The sequence below is a fragment of the Oryctolagus cuniculus genome, chromosome 6, assembly GCF_964237555.1.
Source record: "Oryctolagus cuniculus chromosome 6, mOryCun1.1, whole genome shotgun sequence".
In the NCBI taxonomy this organism is placed as follows: domain Eukaryota; kingdom Metazoa; phylum Chordata; class Mammalia; order Lagomorpha; family Leporidae; genus Oryctolagus; species Oryctolagus cuniculus.
Genome location: NC_091437.1, coordinates 116,724,791 through 116,745,191, shown reverse-complemented (window position 1 = coordinate 116,745,191; position 20,401 = coordinate 116,724,791). Strand labels below are relative to the sequence as shown.

Below are 20,401 nucleotides of genomic sequence, written 5' to 3'. Positions count from 1 at the left end.
GCCATCCTTCCTCCTCAATCTCCTATTCCCATTCTTATTTTTTACTGATAGCAATTTTCAACAATCTTTACACAAATATAATTAACTCTATACTCAGTAAAGAGTTCAACAAATTGTTTTAAAAAACTGTTACTCAACAGTTGAGACAAGGGCTGTTCAAAGAAATTGCATCTTGAAGCATTAATTTCGCTTCTATAGATTACCTTTATGTGATCTATTAGTTACCACAGAACAGGGAGAACATATGGTATTTGTCCTTTTGGGATGGGCTTATTTCACTAAGTATGATGTTTTCCAGGTTCATCCATTTTGTTGCAAACAACAGGATTTCATTTATTCTTATCACTGTGTAGTATTCCATGGTGTATATATCCCATAATTTCTTTATCAGGTCTCCAGTTGATGGCATTTGGGCTCATTCCATATCTTAGTTATTGGGAATTGAGCTGCAGTGAACATGAGATACATTGAAGTTCATTTATTTGGTGCCTTTCCAATTTTTGTTGTAGGCACCAATTGCTATAAACTTTCCTCTTAACATGGCTTTTGCTGCATCCCATAAGTTTTGATATGATTTATTGTCATCTTCATGCGATTCCAGAATTTTTTTTATTTCACTTTTGATTTCTTCAATGAACCTCTGTTCATTCAGGAGCATGTTGTTCAGTTTCCCTGTGTTTACATATGTTTTAGAGATTCTTGAGTTGTTGATTTCCAGCTACATTCCACTGTGGCCAGAGAAGATGCATGGGATAATTTTGATTTTTTCTTAATTTGTTGAGACTTGCTTTATGGCCTAGCATGTGCTTTATCCTGGAGAAACATGAATTGGTGAGAACAATGTGTATTCTGCTTCTGTAGGATGAGAAGTTCCGTAGTTATCTGTTAGGTCCATAGTGTCAATTAGCTCTGTTGTTTCCTTGCTGATTTTCTGTCAGTTTGATCTGTCCAGTGCTAAAACTGCAGTACTGAAGTCCCCCATTACTATTGTATGGGAGAATATGTCTCCCTTTAGATACATCAACATTTCTTTTAAATAGCCACGTGCCCTAAATTGGGTGCATATACATTTATTATAGTCACATCTTCCTATTTAATTGATCCCTTACACATCATGTAATTCCCTTCTTTGTTCTTTTTAACAGGTTTTCTGGTTGTTTTTGGTTTTGGCTTTGTTTTTTTTTTTTTTTTTTTTTTTTTTTTTTTTTTTTTTTTAACAGGCAGAGTGGACAGTGAGAGACAGAGAGACAGAGAGAAAGGTCTTCCTTTGCCATTGGTTCACCTTCCAATGGCCGGCACAGCCGGCGCGCTGCGGCCGGCGCACCACGCTGATCTGATGGCAGGAGCCAGGTACTTATCCTGGTCTCCCATGGGGTACAGGACCCAAGGACTTGGGCCATCCTCCACTGCACTCCCTGGCCACAGCAGAGAGCTGGCCTGGAAGAGGGGCAACCGGGACAGAATCCGGCGCCCCGACTGGGACTAGAACCTGGTGTGCCGGCGCCGCAAGGCGGAGGATTAACCTAGTGAGCCGTGGCGCCGGCCCCTTTTTACTTTTAATGGGAGATTTTCTGCCTTCACCCTCTTTCATAGTGATGACCATGTTTCTGTATTTCTGTGTGTAGCTCATCTTTCAGCATCTTCTGTAAGGCTGGATGAGTGGTGACAAATTCTTTAAACTTCTGTTTGTTATGGAAAGTCTTTAGTTCGCCTTCATTCATAAATGAGAGCTTTGCAGGGTACAGTATTCTGAGTTGACAGTTTCTTTTTTTCTCTTAAGACTTAGAATATATCTCGTCATTCTCTCCTAGCCTGTAGGGTTTCTGATGAGAAATCAGCTGAGTCTAATTGGAGATCCTCTGAAAATAATCTAACATTTCATCATGCACATCTTAGAATCTTCTTTATGTTTTACTGTGGAATGTTTGACTACAATGTGTAGTGGTGAAGACCTTTTCTGATCATGTCTATTAAAACTTCTATGTGCTTCCTGTACTTGAATGTCCCTTTCTTTTTCCAAATTAGGGAAGTTTTCTGAAACTATTTCACTAAAAACGCCATCTAATCCATTCTTTCTTTCCAGGCCTTCAGTTACTCCTAAGACCCATTATGTTGGTTTGTTTGATAGTATCCCATAAATCTCCAACACTATTTTTTAGTTTTCTTTTTTTTTTTTTTTTTTTTGGTCTGACTGAAAAATTCGCAGAGATTTGTCTTCTAACTTGGATATTCTTTCTTCTGCCTCATTGAAGGTTTCTTAAGGTTTTCCACCATATTTTTTATTTGTTCTAATGAATTCTTCATTTCCAATATTTCATTTTGGCTTCTCTTTAAAATCTCAGTTTTGTGGGAAAATTTTCATTCATATCATGTATAGATTTCTTAAGTTCATGAATTTGCTTCTGATTACTTCTAAGTAATCCTGCAATCAATTTTTTTGGATTCCATTTCTGGCATTTCATCAATCTCTTCATCTTCACATGCTAGTATTGAAATGTTGTGTTCTTTTGGGGATTTTAGAAGTGTCATGTTGTCTTCTTTATTTTTGTTTCTTAGATTGCTGCATTTATTATTTGGCATTTGTGGTGATACTTCTTGGGTTTTCTTTTTCCCTGTGATGGCTTTTATCTTTGAACTATGCCTCTGTGGCTTAGTAGAGTGCCTGCTCTTTCAGTGAATACCCCGAGGCATGTGCTGGGTGTAACCAGGGAGCTCTGTTCAGTGCTTTAGGGTGAGTGGGAGTGTCTAAGGTAACACTCAAGTTGGGCTTAGTAAATCACACCCCCCCTTTTTTTTTAAATCAGAGGGGAGGTTTGTTCAGCTCTGTTGGCCTAGTCTCACATTCACCTCCTCTCCTCAAAGGAGACCAATGACTGGGCTCTAGTCCCAGTGGGTACAGTTTTCATCCATGCTACTACAAGAACCACACAAAAGATCCACACAGTACTCAGTGTAAGCACAAATCCCTAAGCAGGGAATCAGGGAGCCCCAAGCATGTGGAGCCTCCCACAGTGACTACCTAAGGACCGACCAACACTCTGCATCCTCCCACACAGCCACAGTGTTTTTACAGTCTTGGCACACAAGGCTTCCACCATCACAAATACACAGCCCCTGTCAATTCTTCCAGCCAGACTCAGGTATCTCCTCTCAGCTGGTTGCTGGGCACACAGACATGAGCTGGAGCAGCTATTCTGTAAGTCCAAAATGGTACCTGCCCTCACTTAGCTGGTTATAGGATGCCAAAGATGGGTGGTCAGGGGAAAAGAAACATGTCCCCTTTTTTTCCCTCTCAGTTGATAGATATACTGTCTATCTGGACTCCAGCTAGGCTCTTCCTGCAGCTTTGTCAGCAGTGGCTTAGCCTACGGCAGTATGGTCTCACCTCACTCTAAAGCTGGTGCTAAGGCTCTTGTCTGCCGGGGTCCTGCATTGTGCACATCCACACCCTGCAAATAGGTCCATAGTGTCCCTCTAATTTGTATGGAGTTTCCTCTGCCGTTTTCTCCCCAACTCTTCCCTAAGACTGCACTCTCTCCACTTTTTTTTTAACTATCTTCCCCTAGACTAGAGCATTCTGCCCCCCAAGTCTTTTTATTTTTTTAAGATTTTATTTATTTATTTGAGAGGTAGAGTTAAAGACAGTGAGAGGAAAAGACAGAGAGAAAGGTCTTCCCTCCTTTGGTTCACTACCCAAATGGCCGCAACAGCCAGAGCAGCGCCGATCCAAAGCCAGGAGACCCTCCAGGTCTCCCATGCGTGTGCAGGGGCCCAAGCACTTGGGCCATCTACCACTGCTTTCCCAGGCCACAGCAGAGAGCCGGATTGGAAGAGGAACAGCCAGGACTAGAACCTGTGCCCATATTGGGTGCCAGCGTCGCAGGCAGATGATTAACCTACTATGCCACAGCGCCAGCCCCCTCTGCCCCCTTTTAAAAATAAATCACTTTACCTCTCAATATCTTCATCTGTATGATGAGAACAATAATTTTACTTATTTCATAAAATGTTACTGAGTACTAAATATATGAACACATAGTGTAAGTTTAGCACAAAGCTTGGCATCAGGTACTATAATAAATGTTATTCTCTAACATGAAAGATTTTTTTATAATTTTAAGAATGTATAATTGTGGGGCCAGTACTGTGGTGTAGCGGGTAAAGTCACCACCTCCAGTGCAGGCATCCTATTTGGGCACCAGTTCGAGTCCTAGCTGCTCCACTTCTGATCCAGTTCTCTGCTATGGCCTGGGAAATCAGTAGAAGATGGCCCAAGTCCTTGGGCCCCTGCACCCATGTGGGAGACCCAGAGGAAGCTTCTGACTCCTAGCTTCAAATTGGCACAGCTCCAGCCATTGCAGCCAACTGGGGAGTGAACAAGCAATTGGAAGACCTCTCTCTCTCTCTCTCTCTCTCTCTCTCCCTGCCTCTTCTTCTCTCTTTGTGTAACTCTGACTTTCAAATAAATAAATAAATCTTTCAAAAAAAGAATTTATAATTGTAACTTTATTAAGTTTATTACTTCCTAGCCTCCCTAGGTACAAGCACAGCTCAAAAGATTTAGATTAAGCACAGTAATGACTTCCTGACTATAATGTTTGTGAAATAGTGAATCATTATCAGAGAAGATTTTAGATTATTCTACTCCTCATTATAAAGAAGGAAGTCAATGATTTTTCTGGAAAGAGCATAATGTGTTGAATACACAGATTAATTCATTTATATATTACATCCTTTCTATACCTATGATCCTCTTATTTAACACACTCAAATATTTAGCACAAAACCAAACGTGGAAATCTCATATTTAGGTCTTCAGTTGATTTTTTTTAATCATTGTTGAAGATATAAGACCACGTGTTTCCAGAATGCACAATAACACAGGTCTTCGCCGCTGAAACTCTGTTCCTGGGTCACCCATGCTTATGCAATTGTCCAACAAAGAAGCCGTGTGTCCCCATGTCCCCCAGGCCACAAACCTTATGGTTGCTTCAGAAAAGCAGAGCTTGGGAAAATTTCCAGAGGTAAGTGGCAAAGGGACAATCCCAAACTTCTCTCAGTTCTTAGAAAAAGGAATGGGCAAAATGCCCATCATAGAAAATAACAGGAGCTATGGGGAGAAGAGAACAATGGTTTTAAAGGTGTATTAACTTTTATTCAGCATTTGTTTCCTCAACAGAAATGTTCATTGATTCTGGCATATTTCCACCTTGCCTAGAAGTTAACACCTTATTGCTATGAATGAGTATGCAAGCAATTCCTCTCTTGGCTGTTACTGTTTTGTGGCTATAAAAATTTTCTTTAATCAATTTCTCTAGATACTAAAACACATCAGTAACACCAAAAGGCATTCTTTGAAAAATCAGATTTTCAATGTGCCTTATAAATAGATAGTAGAAATAGAAATAAAGATCACCTCAATTAGTCACTATATTATTGATAATCAGAAATTACATGATTTATGATCACAGAAGTTCCTACTGTAGTATAAAAACAGTACAATAAACTAGAAAATCAACAATAAAGTTGTACTGAGTGAAGGAAATCAGAAAACAAAAACAAAAGAAAAAAATGGATTTTTATAAAATACCAGAAAATGCAAACAGTGACAGAAAATAGATCAGTGGTTGCCATGGGTTAGTCTGGAGGTGTGGACTATCAACGGTTAAAGAGATATTGGGAGGAATGACAGTTATTTCTAGTATTTTGATAATGGCTTAATGGCCATAAACATATGACAAAGCTTATCAGTCTGTACATTCTAAATATGTGGAATTTGTTGTATGGCAATTATTGCCCAATAAAGTTGCTTTGAAAAAGCCTGTGATCTAATGTCCAAGACAGAAATACACCATATTATATTATCATGGGGGCATGAAGGTATTTCATTTATACTGGCAACATAGATGAAATTGTAAGGGAAAAGAGAAATAATTTATTTTGCCTGAATAACAATGAGTGAGAGACATTTATATTTTATGACACACACATTGACAGCTTACCTGGGAGATAATGAAACCACTACAAGACCATTATTCTAGTGAGGGTGAATCTCATAATGAATGTACCATTCTCAGTGCAAGATTAGTCACAAAAAGTAAAAAAGGTAGTAAATAAGATAGACTTATACCTATACATTGATCTTTACATTCTGATCATGAAATTATACCTTGGTTTCCCCCTAAAGCTCATGAAACATTCATAAAATATTGATTATATATTAGGCCACAAGGAAAACAATAGTAAATTAGGTAATATAGACATATTATAAACATTAGCCTTGACCACAATGCAATAATACTATAAATTATTGATAAAATGAAAAGCAAAATGGAATAACTGCCTCTAGATTAAAATGTCAGTTGTCTCAAACAATTGTTGAGTGAATAGGAAAATGCAAACTGAAATTACATAATCTTTTCCTTTCTAAGGATATTGATAGCAAAACACTAAATACTAGATTATATGAAATACATTTCAAATAAGAGGACAGGACAATTCAAATCACTAAAATGCTTTCAATAAAAATAGAAGAGTTAAAATAAATTATTTGAATGATCAGCTGAAAAAAGAAAAAGAATAAATTTAATAAATAGGAAAAGAAAGGAAATAATAAATATAAAACCAAAACATGGAATAGAAAAAAAAATATTCTTTGCTTAAGAGGAATTAACAGGGAGCTGGCACTGTGACATAGAAAGTAAAACTTCCACCTGCAGTGACAGCATCTCATATGGGCACCAGTTCAAGTCCTGGCTGTTCTACTTCTGATGCAGCTCCCTGCTAATGTACCTGGGAAAGCAGAAGAAGATGGTCCAAGTCCTTGCGCCCTTGCATCCATGTGGGAGACCCAGAAGAAGCTCCTGGCTTTGGATTGGCCCAGCTCCAGATTGGCCCATCTCCGGCCACTGAGACAGTTTGGGGAGTGAACCAGTAGGAGGAAGATCTCTCTCTCTATCTCTCTCTCTCTCTGTGTTTTTCCCTCTGTGTGTGTGTCTGTGTGTGTAACTCTGACTTTCAAATAAATGAATAAATCTTTTTTCAAAAAAAAAGGTATTAACAAAATTGATGATACTGGATAACTTAATCAAGAAAGAATGGAAAAATCACAAACATATATGTAAAATAAACATCAAAGGGAGAAAGCTTTAAAACGATAAATTTTTAAAGATCATAAACATACATACAAATTTGAAAAGATAGATAGAAATGAAAATTTTTCCAGAAAAATAAAGATTACCAAACTTCATTGTATTAGAAATAAACTAATTTTTGTAAAAGAAACTGGAGAATATTACCAAGAAAGTACCCTATAAAAGGGAACCAACTAACAGATGATTTCAAAGAAAGATTCTAAAATCTTCCAAGACTAGTTGTTGCAAAAGTGCTCTGCATGATGAAAAGCACCAGATAAGCACATTAAGAAGAGATTAAAACGCTGACACTTAAACTTGGTAAAGACAACAGAGAAAAGAAAATTTAATATCACTGAAGAATGATATAAAGTGTTAAGTAAAAAATTAATAAAAATTGTGTTCACTAATTTAACACAATAATAAGAGTAAAGTATATCATGATCAAGAGATTTTTTTTGAGAAATTTAAGGTAGTAGCAATAGTAGGATATCCATAATATAATATAGTATACAACAGCTTTAACTAGGAAAGAAGGATTATCTCTATAAATGTTGAAGAAGCCTTTAGTAATATTCAACATTTTTCCCAATTTCTATTAAAAACACAAAAACATAAAATAATAAATAATTTCTTATAATTAAAAATCATTTTTATTCTTAAAGTTGGCATGATAATTAATTGAGGTACAAAGAGCATTTTAGGTATGCTCAAGAAAGGGCAAGAATGCTATTTCCACTGTAACAACATTATAATAAAGATGCTACCTAATGCTATTGGACAACAGAAGTTACTAATCCTCTGAATTTATAACGAAGTGAAAATATCTCCTAAAAATACTAGCAAATTAATGAATAATAAAACTAATTAAGGCAAAAGAAATCAATAAGGCAACAAGATGTAAAGCTAACATAACAAAATCAATCACTTTCATAGACACAAACAATAACCAGCCAGACGATACGTGGTAAAGAAAACCCCATGATTATTAGAAATAAATAAACTCGACAAAAATGTGCCAAGTCTGTAACAGGAAAATTTTTAAGTGCTTCTAAAAGACACAAAATTAGACTTGAACAAAATGAAAGGCATCTTGTGTTCTTGGGCTGGACAGCTCAGTATCATAAAAAAAATCAACTCAATACAACCTCAATAAAAAAATCATCAAGGTTATTTATGGAGCTGGGCAAGTTGATACTAAAGTTCATAGAGAAAGACAAAATATCCAAGAATAGCCAGAGCTCACAAAATATAACTACAAAAGCAGATTAGTCTTACCAGACATTAAATCTCTCTAAAACAGGGTGCTACTGCTACAAAAACAAACACACAGACAAGGGAGGGAAGGGGTAGGGTAGGGAGGACAGAGAAGAGATGAGGAGAGGAAAGAGGAAGAGTCAAGTCCTGAAATGATCTAACTACCTATGATAATGATAAAGATGGCACCTTAAATTATGACAGCAAAGATGAGCTTTTTAATAAATGCTGCTGCCACAGCTAGCTAGGCAGCCTCTTAGAAAAACAATAAGGTTAGAGGAGTTGGCATTGTGGTGTAACAGGTTAAGCCACCTCTTGGGATACATGCATCCCATATCAGAGTGCCTGGAATCCAGTACCAACTCTGCTTCTGCTCCACCTCCTGACTAATGCACTTGGGAGGCAGCAAAAAATGGCCCAAGTACTCGGATCCCTGCCACCCACATGAGACACTGAATGGAGTTCCTGAATCCTGCCCTTGGCCTGGTCCAGCCCTGGATTTTGCAGGCTGTGGAAAATGGACCAGAGAATGGGGATCAACCCCTTAGCTTGCCTCTCTCTCTCGAGCTCTATCACTGCCTTTCAAGTAAAAAAAAAATTAAATAAACAAGAATCAGCTTATAAAAATTATGAAAAGTAAAACTAGCTATTTTAAAAAGAAATGAAGTTAGAACCATATCTCACAACATGCACAAGCAGCATTGTTTACAATCCCAAATATTGAAATCAACTTTAATGCCCAAATAGAGATGTGATGAATAAACTAGAATATATTAACATAATCAAATACTATGCATCAATAGAAAAGCATAAGTAATATTTCTGGGAACTGATATGGAGTGATTTCCAGAATATATTATTAGATGAAGATAGCAAACTGTAAAATAACACTACCTTTTATGTATAGAAGAAAAGATTTTTGTGAAAGAAACAGAGGAAGTATAAACCAAAAATAAATGAAGCAGTTCACCTACAGGGGATGGGTAAGAGTGCAGTAGGAAGGAGGGGAAAGCAGGCAGTGACGGGGGAGGGACTGGGTGCTGATAGTTCTGAGTGTGCCTCCTGTCTTCCAACTTACAATTTTATTCCTGTTAGTACTTCTTTGTTCTACTTAATACCATTAGTTGAATTCTTTAACTAACACACAATTATTCTTACGTGTTTAAATTTAACTGAAAAGTGATCCCTGTTAAATATAAGAGTGGGAATAAGAGAGGGAGGAGATGTACAGTTCTGCACATGCTCAGTTGGACTTATCCCTAATGGTAGTCAGAAATGTGTCAGGGGATTCCAATTCAATCCCATCAAGGTGGCATGTACAATGCCATCTCACTAGTCAAACTGATCAATTTCAGTTCACAATTGATCATAATGATAGGATTAAGTGTCAAAGGAATCACATAAACAAGACTAGTGTCTGCTAATACTAACTGATAGAATTAAAAAGGAGAGAATGATCCAACATGGGAAGTGGGATACACAGCAGACTCATAGAATGGCAGATGCCCTAAACAGCACTCTGGCCTCAGAATCAGCCCTTAACACATTTGGATCTGGCTAAAAAGCCCAAGAGAGTATTTTAGTCATGGAAAGCCAAGACACTCTGGCCAAAAAAACAAATAAAAAAATGGCCTAAATGAAAAATCTCTGTGAGTGAGGTCCCAGCAGAAAGAATGGACCATCAAAGAAGGAGGTACCTTTCTCTGAAGGGAGGAGAGAACTTCCACTTCGACTTTGGCCTTGTCTAGATAAGATGGGAGTTGGAGAACTCAAGAGGCTTCCATAGCCTTGGCAGCTCATGACAAGAGCCTCGGGTGATTACTGATGCCATAAACAAGTGTGTCAATTGTTAAGTCAACAACAGGAGTCACTGTGCATTTACTCCCCATGTAGGATCTCTGTCCTTAATGTCTTATACTATGTGAATTAACAGTATAACTAGTACTTAAGCAGTACTTTACACTTTGTGTGTCTGTGTGGGTGCAAACTGTTGAAATCTTTACTTAGTATATACTAAATTGATCTTCTGTATATAAAGATAATTGAAAATGAATGTTGATGTGAATGGGATGGGAGAGGGGTCAGGAGATAGGATGGTTGCGGGTGGGAGGGTGGTTATGGGGGGAAAAAAACTGCTATAATCCAAAAGTACTTTGGAAATTTATATTTATTAAATAAAAGTTAAAAAAACAGCAAGTAGTAGGATCAATTCTTTTTTAAAATCATAAAATTATTGCCTATGTCTGCTATGCTTTGGTTTTCAGATTCCTGAAAAGATAATTTATTAATTCAACATGTTTTCTGAGAATTTACCATATCCAGAGTGCTATGCTAAGTACCGTGGATATTTTAAAATGAATTAAGCTACTATAATTACTCTCAAGAGCTTTGTTCTCTACATTCCTTATAGAGAAAAGAAACAAACAAATATTATAGATATATAGAAAATTAGGTGCTAAATAAAAAGCAAATCATAAAGTCAGAATTTTATATGATGAAAATAATGTGCTTACATCTTAATTTCATTCCAGTTCCTTTATTATTTTGTTATAGTCTCCTCTAAAAATTACATAAGACAACTTAAAGAGCTAGCCATGCTAGAATGATTAAAATAATGTTAAAGAATAGGTCAAATAAAGAAGTAGACAAGAATTGTGTGTTTCAGGGGGTGAAACTAGACAAATAAAAGCTGCAGTGTGTATGTGGGGAAGCTTGTGCACTATGAGAAGGCAAGAAAGGAATGGCCGGCGCCGCGGCTCACTAGGCTAATCCTCCGCCTTGCGGCGCCGGCACACCGGGTTCTAGTCCCGGTCGGGGCGTCAGATTCTGTCCCGGGCCAGCCCTCTGCTGTGGCCAGGGAGTGCAGTGGAGGATGGCCCAGGTGCTTGGGCCCTGCACCCCATGGGAGACCAGGAAAAGCACCTGGCTCCTGGCTCCTGCCATCGGATCAGCCCGGTGCGCCGGCCGCGGCGGCCATTGGAGGGTGAACCAACAGCAAAAGGAAGACCTTTCTCTCTGTCTCTCCCTCTCACTGTCCACTCTGCCTGTCAAAAAAAAAAAAAAAAAAGAAAGAAAGGAAATGCACTGATGTCACAGAGAACGTATCATCCGTTAAATAAAGCAGATGAGTTACTCAAGTGACTATATCGCCAGACAGCAAACCCCTGGAGACCCTGATTCTGCAACTTCCTAGAGTACACGAAGCACTCAAAATCTTTGTGGCATAAGCCTCTCTGTTACTGGCAGCTGACAGCATTTTTAAATGACATACTCCAGATCAGACAAGAAAGTTTCAGATACATTAACTACGTACTCTTATTAACCTAATCCATCTGTTGGTTCTTCAAAGACAAAAATAAAAATTCATCCTGAGAGTGAATGATGTACAAGCAAAAGCAAACTAATACGCAAATAAGTAAACACAAACCAGCCAAACAAACACCTCCTGGTTTGTAGGAACTGGATACCTCGGGAACCAGGTCCTCCTGGTCAGTAGATTTCAAAAGTGAAGGAAAAAACGAAGAATCAGTATGAAGTGGCTTCGAAAGATCCAAAAGACTAAGGTTGCAGCTAATGATAGATGGAGAGATGAGTCTGAAGGTCAAATAGAGCTCAGCCATCTGTTCAAAAATTGGCTAAAACATAGATCACATCTCCAGGACCAGAGCTAAAGAGGGAGGGAAGCAGATATTTGATGAAGTTATAAGAGAAAACATGTAACTCTCTGGATCAGATAGTACATGCAATAAAAGGCCATGAAAATGAAATTATTTTTATTACCTTTAATAATATCCTGTTTTACTTATATAATTCTAGGGAGATTTATTCTGGGAAATTGGATATTTATTCTTTTGTATGTTAGAATTCTAGATTGCACTTTTATATTTTATTATTTAAATTCTAAATCCAAATATGCTAGATAATAAGAAAATGCACAATGATTGTTTCAAACTTGTGGAAATTGTTAAAATGAGAAGAAGCAGAAGGTTGCTGGGTCTTTCATTATTTAAAAAATTTGATATGCACATGAAACTTCTTGTTTCATGATTCATAGAATAAGGGAAAGCCCAAAGTTATTATGAATCACAAATTCAGAGAGAAATACAGATGGCTAATGTTAATACAGAGATTTTTTTTATTTTAAATGAAAAGAAATTGAGGAAAAGCTTTAACAAGGCTACATATCCATATTAGAATCACCAGTTAACATGGCTATTTCTGCAATCAAGACTGATGATAGGTTTCTTAGAGGACTCCACAAAGGCCAAGTGAGAGGGAAAAGGCTCTGTGCAAGTCTCAAAAGACGGTGCCATCACCAGGCCTAACACAGTGGAGTGTCTCACCATGTCGGACCCTGCCATGCACACCAGCTCCACAATCAACACCTTGGACTTAAAGGAAAAGAAGGAAGCGTGCAGGAGGCAGAGCGTGAACGAGATGCCTCTGCTAATGGGAACGCTAACAAGGGAAATGGCAAGCAGGAGGCGGACAATGAGGTAGATGAAGAAGAGGAAGAAAGTGGAGAGCAAAAAAGAGGAGGCGGGAGGGGGTCTTGGTGACGAAGAGGACGCAGGTGAAGATGAGGAAGCCGAGGCAGCTACAGGCAAACGGATAGCTGAAGGTTGACAATGTTGACACCAAGAAGCAGATGACTGGTGAGGATCACAAGGGACTAGACAGCAGAAAAGGAAAAGTTAAACTTTATTTAAAAAAAGAAAATAGGCCGCCGAGACCCAGCCACTCACCCTGCACTTCCCGTCTCAGACCACAAACGTGGTCGCCTTGGAATATGGAGGACGCCTGCCTGCCACCTGCAGCGCCATCTGCGGACCACGTAGGTCTCTCCACCATGCGACCGAAATCAATGTGGATTGGCAACAGTACAGGAAAAGAACCAAAATTCCAGGCCCTGCTTTTCTTCCTAAAAATACTTTTAAAAGCAAAGCTTGTGTTTTTCATTTACATTTTATATTTTTGTACATATTGTTAAGGGTCAACCATTTTTAATGATCTAAGGATGATCAAACCAGCCGTCAGAGCATTCTCTGTCCTACTTCTGGCTTGACTTGTAGTGTGACCATGTTCATCATATTCTCAAAGGAGAAAAAAGAAAACTTGTTAAAAAAAAAAAAAAAGCAAAAACAACCAAAGTCTTATTCAAAGCCTTCCAGTAGCTTTTGTGTGTATGTGTACTGAGCTGTACTAGATACTAGTTGGTTTGTATGAGATGGTTAAAAAGGCCAGAAATAAAGGGTTTCCCTTTCTCGTTTTCTTGCCTATCAAGTTGCTACTTATTTTGTTTTGGCCTGATTGATGGATGTGTGAAACAACGTTGTCCAACAATAAACCGGAATTTTATTTTGCTGAGTTGTTCTAACAACAACAACAAAAAGCTTCTGAAGTGAAGGTTTCAGGGTATCCAGGAAATAGGTATTTATTTCATGAAATCACAGACAAGCCATAGAAAAAACTGATTGACCCTCTAGTCTGGTTAGTTTCCATGCAAAAATACCACTCAAATGTTCTGTTTTTCTCAATAAAGTGAAGACGATTTCTATTCTCTTTTCATCTTACATCTAGAATTCTTCCATAGCTACAAGGCAAAATAAGTCCAAGACTTTTGCTATTTCCTTCCTTCTGTGTCATATCTTGTCTTCCCATCTGCCAATTCTAAGCAGTCATCAACTATTTCCCCTCTTGGCATTGACATGATGTTTAACCTTGTAAATAATGTTACACTATAAAATAGAGTTTCTAGCAACCCAGAAACAGCCACTTAGGAAATTTATGTATCTGTAATTCAGTCTAGGATAAGGGAGTAAGCAAAAAAATGGCTATTAAATAGGCAGTTCCATGTCTAATATTCAATGTCTTTTTTTATTTTATAGTCACTTCTGATTTATCTAATTTTGACCGATGACTAGAAATAGCAAATTATGGGGGCCAGCACTGTGTTGTAATAGGTTAAGCCTCCACCTGCAGCACCAGCATCTCATATGAGTGCCAGTTTGTGTCCCAGCTGCTTCTCTTCAGATCCAGATCTCTGCTATGGCCTGAGAGAGCAGTAAAAGATGGCCCAAGTGCTTGGGTCCCTGCACCCATTTGGGAGACCCGGAAGAGGCTCCTGGCTCCAGATTGGCTCAGCTCTGGCCATTGCAGCCATTTGGGGAGTGAACCAGTAGATGGAAGACTTCTCTCCCTGTATCTCCCTTTCTCTGTAATTCTGCTTCTCAAATAAATAAATCGTAAAGAAAAGAAAGAACAAATTATATGTTTTGGCATTTGGAAAAAGAAGTACTACAATGAACCTGGAAGCAACATACATGCCTGATGCTGAACAGGACAAAGACCAGTAGAAAGCTAAGTCCCCAGATCTCAGAGCAGCAAGCCTATGAAACAAACTCAGTACCATTTACTACTGATATAGGCAATAATATCATAAAATCATAAAATTTGGAAAGATCCTAGAAATCTAGTGCTATCTCCTCCTCTACTCCTGATGGAATTTCTCCTACAGCATCCCCTTACTATGACAACCTGGCCATTACATCAACACAAGGATGGCTTCAGGGCCTTTCAAGGAAGCCTATTCCATTTTCTAAAACATGTTTTAGAAAACTCATCCTGTAAAATCCCAAAATTGTATCCCTTTATCTTGAGTTTATTCATTTAACCAACATTTCTACAGTAACTACTGGAAGCCACAGATAGTATCTCCATAAAGCTAAAACATATCTGCCTTTTACCTTCTGGAGAGACAAACTTGTGAGCAAGAACGACAATAAAGCACAATTCGCTTTTCCTTCACCCTACTTCCACTTGTGAATTCCCACATCTCTGTATGACTCACCTGGATTATACCTCCCAAGAACGAAACCGCTGCTGCCACGCTGATCCTCTGCAACTCAAAGTCAGATAAGCCCAGCACACTTGAGTTACTCTGTGTGGTGAGGTTCCGGTTGCTCTGGGGAACGAGCCGTTCCACCGCATTGGCTGATATTAAGGATGTGAGGGCAAAGGTGCCTAAAAGGGGGTGTGGGAAAACTCATCTCAGTAACTCAAAAAATAGCTTGATTAAAAATTGTTGGATTCCACCATTATAGTTGAAGCTACATTGTAAAACCTAATAGATATACTAGAAATATTCTCTTCTGTAGCATGATTTTTCCACCCTTAACACTACTCCATGGATGAAACATAAACCTACCTCTGTATACATGTATCCATTCAATGCAGCGCAAGTGTTTGGCCTGATGGTTAAGACGTCCTTGTCCTGTGTGAGAGTACCTGGGCTAGATTCCCAGCTCTGGCCCCCAACTCTAGCTTCCTACTAATCAGACCCTGGGAGACAGTGGTGATGGCTCAGATAATTGAGTTCCTGCTACCCATGTGGGAGACCTGGATTAAGTTGCCAGCTCCTAGATTCAGGACCATGGCATTTGGGGAGTAAAACAATGAATCAGAGTTCCTTCTCCCTGTCTGTACATTTCTCTGTATCTCTCTATCTCTTGAATAAATTTTAAAAATATTTTAAAGCTATGATCACATCTCACACCTATCTACTTGCTGTTCTTTTCTAGGCCATAAATTTTCTCAACTTTCTGCAGATTAGCATAAGGGAATGGCCTAGGGCCAGGAATTATGATCATGTATTCTCAATTCTCAGAACTCCCCTGAATTATACCTCCCAAGAAGGATACTACTGCAGTGGTTTTGGATTTGATTTGAATCCAACACCTCCATTTACAACAATATTACCTGAAGTACATTACTCTACGTCTAAATAACTTCATATATAAAATGTTATAATAGGGCCGGCGCTGCGGCTCACTAGGCTAATCCTCTGCCTGCAGTGCTGGCACCCCAGGGTTCTAGTCCCAGTCGGGGCACCAGATTCTGTCCCGGTTGCCCCCCTTCCAGGCCAGCTCTCTGCTGTGGCCCGGGAGTGCAGTGGAGGATGGCCCAAGTCCTTGGGCCCTGCACCCTATGGGAGACCAGGAGAAGCACCTGGCTCCTGGCTTCAGATCAGCACGGTGCGCCGGCCATGGTGCACCGGCCATAGTGCGCCAGCCGCAGCGGCCATTAAGGGAGTGAACCAACGGAAAAGGAAGACCTTTCTCTCTGTCTCCCTCTCTCACTGTCTACTCTGCCTGTCAAAAAAAATTTTTTTTAAAAATGTTATAATAGTACATTTCAGGTTTTGGGGAGAATATAAGTGTGATGGTAAGTATGAAACCTCAATAAGCTCAATATAAACTTATGTGAAATGCATGCACCTCCAACCTACCTGTGAAAACCCTACTTGTCTTTCAACTTCTGACTCAAATCCCACATCTCAGATCCTTCTGGCAAGGATTAATCATTCTACCTCCTATGAGTTCATAGCAGAGCACAGCTTTATTAGTATTAAAATGTGCTATTTCCCACAAAATGATCAAACACACAATTTCTGTCTTCTGCTGTTAGATAAAGTTCAACAGTATTTGCCAAACATTCCCATGCCCTCACACGTATGTAGGACTATTTTCATTGCATTGCCCTTTTCATGCCCAGAGTTCTGATGCCTCTCGTCTTGGCAAAGCATGCCCAAAAATGTAACCACATGGACAGGGAAATGCTGCTTCCCACAGAGAGGGCTCAAAAGTTTGGATGAAAGAAAACCTACTGTAGCATTGTGCGAACCCTCCCTCTGACTCATTGCTTAAGGACTTCAGTTTGCTGCAGTCATAAGTGATACTTTATGAAAAAGGGCCTGTGCCAGATGTAGACATTCTAATGAAAAGAAGGCAGCAGAATAGGGCAACAGAAACATGAGTTCTACAGAAATAAGATTCAGTGGAAACCAACACACCGAATCATCTTGTCTTACTGGATAAGACGTATGATTTCTGCTGTGGATTCAGAATAATGTAGTGGTCGTAACTTCCAGTGAACTAAGCCTCAAATCTCAGAACTGCCACATCAATATCTCCTTATTTTTAACAGGTAAACTTTCTCAGCCATGGGGCTGTTACAGGTTTAAATCAGATAATGTAACATAGCACGTGTCATAATATATAGCATGTAGTTAGCACCAAATAAATATTAGTTGTTCAGATAATTCTTAGTAAGACTAAGATAAGAATGTTCTGTTTTGGACTGTTATTCTCTGCTCTTCTCTGTTCATGGGGTAGTGATACTTAAATATACACGGGGCTGGCACCGTGGCTCACTTGGTTAATCCTCCGCCTGCGGTGCCAGCATCCCATATGGGCACTGGGTTCTAGTCCTGGTTTCTCCTCTTCCAGTCCAGCTCTCTGTGGTGGTTTGGGAGGGCAGTGGAGGATGACTCGAGTGCTTGGGCCCCTGCACCCACATGGGAGACCAGGAGGAAGCACCTGGCACCTGGCTAATGGCTTCGGATTGGCACAGTGCCAGCCATAGCGGCCACTTAGGGGGTGAATCAACGGAAGGAAGACCTTTCTCTCTGTCTCTCTCTCTCTCTCACTGACTAACTCTATCTGTCAAATAAAAAAAAATTTTAAAAAAAAATGCAGAGAAAATTGAACAGAATTCCCTGAATGAGCTAAGTCATCCTCAAAAAATCATTAATAAACACTGACCATCATGGTCATTTTCCTCTTCATAAAGTACCAAACTGAGAAAACATGAAGGAATTAATCCATTTGGTGATTGGGGATACAACCCTAGCACTCATGACAAGCAGTATCAAGCAAGGCAAATTCCACAAGAACATAGTCTTGATGTGCTTCTCAGGGTGTGTTCCATTAGGATACTCATGAGACCAAATTATGTTCCACTGAAAGCTAAGGAGTGTGCCTTTTGGTCTTTAAATCTCCAGGAAAACAAAGAAAACTGTTTTTGTATAAAAAAAAGAAACCATTTAACAAATGATTACCAATGAAAATGAAGATGAATATATCTGAATGTAGATCTATCTTTTCTGGAATTTGGAGAAAAATAAGAAGGAAGTGAATAGTAGAAGAAAAAAGGCCACTGCAAAGCTTTGTTAAGGGAAGTACGCTTCATCCATATATGAAAGTATTGCCTCTTTAGGCTGTTTGCAAGTCAGGAGAGGAGTTAAGGACACTGCTACTGCAGGTGAGTACGTGCGGATGCTGCGCATGACAGTCCACCTTCCCAGTCTCGTGGTCCTCATTTTTAAAAATTTCAGGTAAGGTATATGAATTTCATGTATTTCATAAACAGATTTAGGAACATAGTGATACTTCCCACCATACCCTCCCTCCCACCCCCGCTCCCACACTGCTCTGTCCTCCCTCGCCTATTCCCTTATTTTGTCTTTATCCCCTCCCTACTATTTTACTATTCTTTCCCTTATTTTCTCAATATTCTACCTTGGTTGAGCTTTACGCCTACTCATAGTACTTGAAATACCACTAGCCCATCTGGTCACTTAGCAGTGCTGTGGGTAGCAGAGTTAAAGAGGAAGTGAATATGGACCTTAGATTTGTACAGACTCAAGTTCAAATCCCAGTTCTCTGAATCTTAGCCTCTAGTTTTGGTCAAGTTACCTAACCTCTCTCAGATTCCATATTTTTAAAATGATGATAAAAATACCTAGTTTAAAAATTTGTATGGAAGGTAAACAAGATTTCATGTTTAAAAAATTCTGTCACAAGCACTACTGCATTGTAGGCTTTCATTAAATAATTGTTTATTTTTACTTTTCCCATAAGTGTCCTCTATTGTCCCTCTAATATTTTCTCTAAATTGCTGAAAGGAAGTTGCTCTGTGAAAAGATTTGGTAATTTAGAACTAAATATATTCCACCAATTGTCATATACTAGTCATCCTTAACAATTCTGTTTCCACTAGATTCAAACTCAGGCTTCTATTCTTTTCATTTTAATTCCAAGATATACTATATGCAAATGAAGATAAATAATCAGTTGGTTGAATTCTTTTTCTTAAAAACTATATTTAAATTGGGGCTGGCACTGTGGTGCAGTGGGTTAACGCCCTGGCCAGAAGTGCCAGCATCCCATATGGGCACTGGTTCTAGTCCTGGCTGCTCCACTTCCAATCCAGCTCTCTGCTATGGCCTGGGAAAGCAGCAGTAGAAGATGGCCCAAGTCCTTGGGCCCCTGCACCGCATGGGAGACTCAGAAGAAGCTCCTGGCTCCTGACTTTGGATGGGCACAGCTTCAGCCGTTGTGGCCAATTGGGGAGTGAGCCATTGGATGGTAGACCTCTCTCTCTCTACCTCTCCTCTCTCTGTGTAACTCTGACTTTCAAATAAATAAGTAAACCTTTATAAAAAAAAACTAATTTAAAATAAGAAAATTCTTTATATTGAGCAAAACCACATATCCAATGTTAGTATGGATAACTATATGAATTATTTACCTCAAAACATGTCTCTAGCATAATTTATTGTATCATTTAGTTCTTCATTTTGAACTTTATTTTGAACACTTAAGCTAGAAGTAAAACCTCAGAGTTAATTTTCTTCATGGAACTCACAATGCAAACAGTTGGGCAGGCATTTGGTGTTCACATCCAACATGAAAGTACCTGGTTCAAGTCTCAACTCCTCTGCTTTGGATCCAAATTCCTGATAACATACACCCTGAGAAACAGCAGATGATGCTTCAAGTACTTGGGTCCATGGGACTCACATTGGAGACCCAGACTGGGTTCCAGTCACCTGGCTTCAGCCTAGCCTAGCCCTGGCTGTTGTTGGCGTTTGGAGGGTGAATCAGTGGGTAGAAGAGCTATTGCTCTCCATCACTGTCTCTCTCTTTCTCTCTCTCTGTGTATATGAGTGTATGTCGCTCTGCATTTCAAATAAAGTGAGAATAAACCTTCAAAAAGATCTTACAAAGAAAGGAAATAATGTAGAAAAGGGACTGTCCCCATACTCATAAACTAAAATTAAATTGTTCTAAGAAGAAATATATTCTATATATTAATGTTTGCAAGAATTCCAGTGAGACAAAATTGACCTGTATATCTATTATCTTATGAAGTTAAAAAAAATTGTTTCT

At 39.0% G+C, this 20,401-nt stretch overlaps 1 protein-coding gene across 1 annotated transcript in view; it reads right to left on the bottom strand.

The window, feature by feature from the left end:
* Positions 1-20,401, bottom strand: part of SLC26A7 (solute carrier family 26 member 7) — a gene marked incomplete in the record, with an annotated part of 135,722 nt that overhangs the window by 82,528 nt on the left and 32,793 nt on the right. Inside the window, 1 exon segment of the mRNA NM_001195763.1 lies at positions 15,241-15,413. Within this exon segment, the coding sequence (NP_001182692.1) occupies positions 15,241-15,413 (173 nt within the window).